Raw genomic sequence first — 6,277 nt, forward strand, 5'->3', positions numbered from 1 at the left:
CAGCATGCCACACTTTTCAACTTTAATAAATCCTTTCTACTGGAAGCACAAAACCTTAAATTATGGGGGAAAGGAATAAGTTGACTACATAGACCCCAGTACATAACCAGTACTAGTTATATCAACCCCGAAAGGATGAAAGGCAAAGTTGACCTTGGTAGAATCTGAACTCAAAAACTAATGGCAGATAAAATACTGCTAAGCATTTCACCCAGCATGCTAACAATTCTGCCAGCTCACCACCTTATAATATAAAAATATAATAAATGTGAATGTCAGTGTGTTACACTTTTTTAACCTTACTCCTAGAGGTCATAGCCCAACATATACCATTTCAGAATCAGGCTGACTCCGTGAGTAAATTATAATTATCCTGGGTCGAATCCAGACCCACACCCTGAAATTTTGGATTCCCAAGTTTTCATTTGTGTGATTGTTTACAGCAATTTTTTTACGTGACTTTTTGTATAATATCAATTTTTATAATCTAAAGGCTAACTCCATAAGTAAATTAAAAACCATTCTGGGCTGAATCCAGACCTACAATCCTGAAATTTTGGATTCCTATTTTCATTATTGCAACTGTTTTCAGTGATTTTTTTAACATAATTTTTTTGCAGTGAATATGATCATCATTGGGATATGACTCTGGAGAAAGCAATTGCAGCAAATTCTGCAAAACAAGTCAGAGATCTGTTTGCAGATCTTCCCATTCAGGGTCAGTTGCTTAAAAGCTATATACTAGCTTAAAAGCCATCCAATAGGGCAGTTTTTAAGCTAGTATAAGAATATTACTCTAAAATAATTTAAAGCTGAGGTTATATCATCCTCAGAATTAGTTGGGTCTTTCATTCAGCTTTAATCCAGTTTGACAATATAAAACTCTCTAAGAGAGAATGTATGATTTTGTCTACATCAAAACTGATCAAAACCTACTTGTACTGAAAACATAAACCTTCAGTTTTCAACTGAACATGTTGTACCTCTCTTAATTGTAATAATCTTAAAATTATTTGAAAGCTATATTAAATATATACTGTTATAAATAACAACATCATTCATAAGCTCTGTGTTGAGTTGTGCAATCTTTCTCATTCACTTATTGTCAAATATGCTCTATTTGACCATTTTATTCCCATCTAAAAAGTCACTCATGGATCTAAAAAGTCACTCATGGTTTTTTTTCTTTTCTTTTACTCTATGGATTATAGCCCCAGCAACATTCTGCTGGAAAACAATTACTTTTCATAAGGTTATGGCTGAGGTTAAAGTGTTCTATCACATTCAGGTTTTACAGCAACCGTTGAGCTTGTTTGCCTGATCAAGGAACATAACTCAGTTTATATACATTGTACTCCTACTTTGTGGTTGATTGGGCTTGAGTAGGAAAGATATCCAACAGTAAAAGTAATTTTGCTCAACCAAATAAATGATACCAAACATGCAAACATAAAGAAATAAATTCAAAACAGTTTCACAAAAAACCTCTTATTTCTTTTTCCAGGTGATAATAACTTGCATTATTGGCTTCAAAATCCAAGAGAATGTTATTGATGACTACAACTATATTGGCAATTCTTTCCTCATGGGAACTGTAGCATTGGGTAGGCATGGTCTATTATATTCTTAATCAATACATATTATGCATCTAACTACTATTTATTTATTATTCACATTCTCAGTTGTTTTGTTTTTTTCATGTACCTGGTTGCTACACACAATAACAATGTATGTATATACAATGTTTCAAATTCTCACACACTTTGTTGTTATATGCATTCTTGTTAAGCACTTAGTTGTCATGGTGCAAAGAGTTATGTACCTCATAATCATAAACTACATACCATTTAGTAAATTGCTATATAAAAGACCCCTTTGGTTATAAATGACCATGGGATTGCACCTAGAAAGTTGCCTTCCGAGATACAAGTCCAAGCAAGGTTGTTTTTATGGAAGACCTACAGTCACCCTTGCATACCAGCTTCCACACCACCAATGTTATCCAAGGGAAAAGCAAAGGCCAATACAGCTTGGTACCAGTGACGTTGCAACTCATTTCTACAGCTGAGTGAACTGGAGCAACATGAAATAAAGTGTCTTGCTCAAGAGCACAACATACAGAACAGTCCAGGAATTGAACTCACTATCTGATGATAGTGAGCCTGTATGTGTTTATTTGCTATATAACAATAGTTACATGTACTTGGTTGTTAAGTGTCCAACCATTACAGTACTGAAATATATACCAAGTAGCCATGTTGATATGCCTAGGGTTTTATGCAAATACATTTTCCTTATGGCAGTTATTACATAAATCACCTTTTTATTGGATTTTTTTGGTGTGGAAGAAGAGCCCATGACATTCACAAGCCCTCCAAGGTCATGGAGAACAATATGGTTGATGTTCCTCTTGAACAGTCACAAGTTAACTATTTTGGGGAAAATATAGCCAAGGAGGGAATTCCAGAAGGTTGATGTTCTGTGGGAAAAGGAATAGGTGTAGTGAATAATGTGGGTGGATAAACGTGGGTAATGAGAAAAAGAGAAATGATCGAATCAGGATTGTCTGAGCAGTTGTTGTTCTAGATCAACCAATTTCAAGTACTAGAGACTGTTGTAGTAGTGATATAAAGATAGAGAGATGACACTGTATCTGTGGGAAGGATATTAGAGAGTGCTGAGAAGTAATTTCATGCCAGTCAGATAGGTGACCTCTTCTTTGATGCAATCTAGAATATCTGTGTGAGTAGAGGCAGTACTGTCCTAGATGTAAGATTAGTATTCTGCTGTGGGCCCTTCACCTGAGCTTTGTCCATTTTCTGGTCCTGAAGAATAAAGCTAGTCTTTGTGATGCAGTTTTTGTGATATGAAGGATGTGTGTTTGCCAGGAGAGATCTTCAGTGAACTGAGGATTCTATTTGAGTACTGTTCATGCTTCGGGGTAGGATATAATACTGTATTCTTAACATGTAATTGTTATGCCATTGTGCTATTGAAGGAGATAAAATTGGCATAATTCTATTGGAGGATGTTTTCAAAGTTTTTGCTCATGGAATCAGTGCAGGTTTGAAGCAAAGTATGTGCATCACATTTGTATGAGGATGTTTAGAGAGGGTAGAAGGGCAGTATCATCCACATAAGAATGGCCATTATTGGAGGTAACAGCAAGTAGGACATTGAGCTACAGGAGAAAAAATTTAAGACCAGCACCAAACTTTTTGGCACATCAGAATCAATAGAGCGTAAGAGGAAGCTCCTTCAGTGCATGTCTCAATAGTGCAATTTGACAAAAGTTACACATCCAAAAGATGCAAGCTATATGCAGAGAGGCAGAAAAGGTCTACTTACTAAGAGATTTGTGCATTAGACATGGTCAGATACCTTGCTGATGTTGGGCACAACAACACCGTTTTCACCAGATTTCTCATGATCAAGGAATTACTGTTATATAACAGAAAAGGGTCTCTTTTGATGTAGTTTTATGGAGGTTGTACCTGTGGTTATTTAGTGGATAGAGAAACTGAAGTTGTTGGAGAATAAAGTTGTAAATAGCTGCTGCCATTATCTTACAAATGTTGGAAGTGAGATAGGACAATAGTTGGCAGGGTTAGAGAGGTTGCTCTTTTTACAAAATGTAGTATGTTTCCAAACATCAAAACATATTTCTGGGAAAAGAGAGTGAGAGAGAGAGAGATTAAAGAGTATAGTGAAAATGAGAGCTGGTCTGGGTTCATTGTTTAAGCAGAATAGAATGTACATCATCAAAGATGGTGGTTTTGTTGCTTTGATGTGACCAGATGTAAATTTACAAAATAGCATTTATGCATGCATGGATGAGTCTGGAAATTGGAAAGGAATAATGTTTTAAATTTACTAAGTGGAGCGTGTGCAGTGTGGAGTTGGATGCAAAGCTGTGAATTAATATGGAGGGATTTTTTTCCATTGGAGTCCTGCTAACAGAGACATTATGATTGAGAAATGAAGGAAAGGAGAATTCCACAAAATTATTAGAGATTCTTTTGTTAAAAACCAGAAGGACTGGCTGTAGTTTGGTAAATAGGAAATTTTTTTTAGCTGTACAATACTTAGAGAAGTCCTACACATTTTGGATGGTGGTCTTGCAAGAATTGCAGGGTTGGTCATTCAGTTTACAATTTTTTGTTATGTACCAACTTATATACCTAATTAATGTGTTACCACATTGCCATTCATACACAAATGATTGTTTGTTGTGTTCTTCGGGTTTTTTTTTGTTCTTTTTTGCCTAACTAATTGTCATCATAATTACCATGTATTTCATTTAATATACCCTGTTGTCATGTGTTTGTTCATTACATATCTTTTGTTTGTAGCATATTGTACCTGATCGTGAAACACCTTGTTACCAAGGTCCTTGGTAAGAAGCTATATGCTTTATTGTTTGCAATATAGCTGCTCAGGTTGCCTGTTGCAGAGCTTCTTATGTTACCTCATTGTATGTGGTACAGCAGCTGATTAAATATCTGATGGTCTGTGGTGTAGCTAATTATGTATCTGATTATGTGTTGCATAGCTTATCCTATTTGATTGTCCATGATATAGCTGTATAGGTACCCGACTGGCTGCTGTACAGCTTCTTATATTTCCAGATTGTTGGATATCTAACTGTCTGTTGTATAGCTTGTGTGTTTGTGTGTTACTTGTTGCATGTCATATAGCTGGTTAGGCTCTTGATTGTCCATTGTATTGAATAGTTGCTTATGTCTGATCGTTAACATTTCCATTCCAGAATTTTTAATTCCTTTCCCTCACTTTATAACATCAGTACTATAATAATAATAATATCAAGTGTGTTGCATACAGTGCTCAAATATAGTACAACTCCTCAGAAAAGATGAAATGGGGAGACCAACTGCAATAGTAAAACATGTAAATAAAGGAAGACAATAATGAAAGATACATACAAAGTACTCAGAATATAACAACACAAACGAAAAACTAGGATCACAAAAGAGCCTCAAAGAAGAAAAGAATACTTAGGTAGGTCAAGAGTAGAATGAATAGTTAACAGATTAGGGAAGTATTAAATTTTTGAAGGACACATTGCCCTATCAGTTAATGACTGATGTGGGTATCTCATTCTTTGTTCCAACAAATCTGAGTGTAAAGCGCTGGGTGCTGCGTTGTTTAATATTTTAAGCTCTTACTTGTTTTAGTCATTAGACTGCAACCATGCTGGGACACCACCTTCAAGAAGTTTAGTCAAATGAACCAACCCCAGTACTTACTTTTTTTTAAGTTTGTTACTTATTCTATTGGTCTATTTTACCAAGCTGCTAAGTTACAGGGATGTAAACACACAGACGCCAGCTGCCAAGCAGTGATGGCAGCAAACACAGACACACACACACACACACACACGTGCACACACACACACACACACACACACACACACACACACACACACGCACGATGGGCTTCTTTCCTGTTTTGTCTACCAAACCCACTCACAAGGCTATAGTAGAAGACACTTGCCCAAGGCGATATGCAGCGGAACTGAACCCAGAACCATATGGCTATGAAGCAAACTTTTTACTACACACGTTTCTAGATTTTATAAGCATGGCCATTAGTGGTAGAGACATTGAATTCAAAAAGGTCATCAAAGTTATTGGAGTGGAGATGGTGGCTAATCTTGTGGGCCTTTACCAAGTCAGCTGCTACATATCAAAATTTCAATGTCTCACTTCCTATATATAAGTGAATGAAAGAGATCATTTGTCTAGTTACATGTCTCTAGGCAGTTTTCCGCAGATCAATCTTCAAGACAAGATGTGGGTTCCAAAATGGAGATGCAAACAGCTGACAGAAGTCATAGTGAGTTACATCAGAATACCATTGGGCATTATTATCCTTCCAGGGACAATCAAATAAAACACCAGTCATACACTGCATTTGATGGTATCAACTAACGCCTCCCTAAAACTGCTGGTCTTCTACTTAAATCATAAACCATTATTATTGTTATTATTATTATTATTATTGTTCAGTAGTTTTATTTTTATAACGTGCTTTCACTTCACTACCGAGTACAGCTCTGTGTGCCTTGGGTATGTGCTGTGGTTTGCTGTGATGCTCTTATGGTTACTGTATTGAAAGTGTTTTGCGTAGGATGTGTGCAGTGCCCAGTAGTGCAATTTTCTGTATGTTATATATATTTGTAAGTCCTGGTGTTTTTGTTATGTATTTGTCTGAATATTTTATTATTATTATTATTATTATTATTATCATTGTCATT

At 35.9% G+C, this 6,277-nt stretch overlaps 1 protein-coding gene across 3 annotated transcripts in view; it reads left to right on the plus strand.

Moving 5' to 3' along the window:
• The window catches only part of LOC106871076 (uncharacterized), a 75,761-nt gene that overhangs the window by 54,820 nt on the left and 14,664 nt on the right, over positions 1 to 6,277 (plus strand). For 2 of the 3 annotated variants that reach the window (XM_052968855.1, XM_014917349.2), the window contains exon 9: positions 1,505 to 1,604. In XM_052968855.1, the coding sequence (XP_052824815.1) occupies positions 1,505 to 1,604 (100 nt within the window). Of the gene's footprint in view, positions 1 to 1,504; positions 1,605 to 4,352; positions 4,397 to 6,277 lie in introns of all 3 variants that reach the window. The other variant, XM_052968859.1, reaches the window with a different exon arrangement.

The sequence above is a fragment of the Octopus bimaculoides genome, chromosome 1 (assembly GCF_001194135.2).
Source record: "Octopus bimaculoides isolate UCB-OBI-ISO-001 chromosome 1, ASM119413v2, whole genome shotgun sequence".
NCBI classification, from domain to species: domain Eukaryota; kingdom Metazoa; phylum Mollusca; class Cephalopoda; order Octopoda; family Octopodidae; genus Octopus; species Octopus bimaculoides.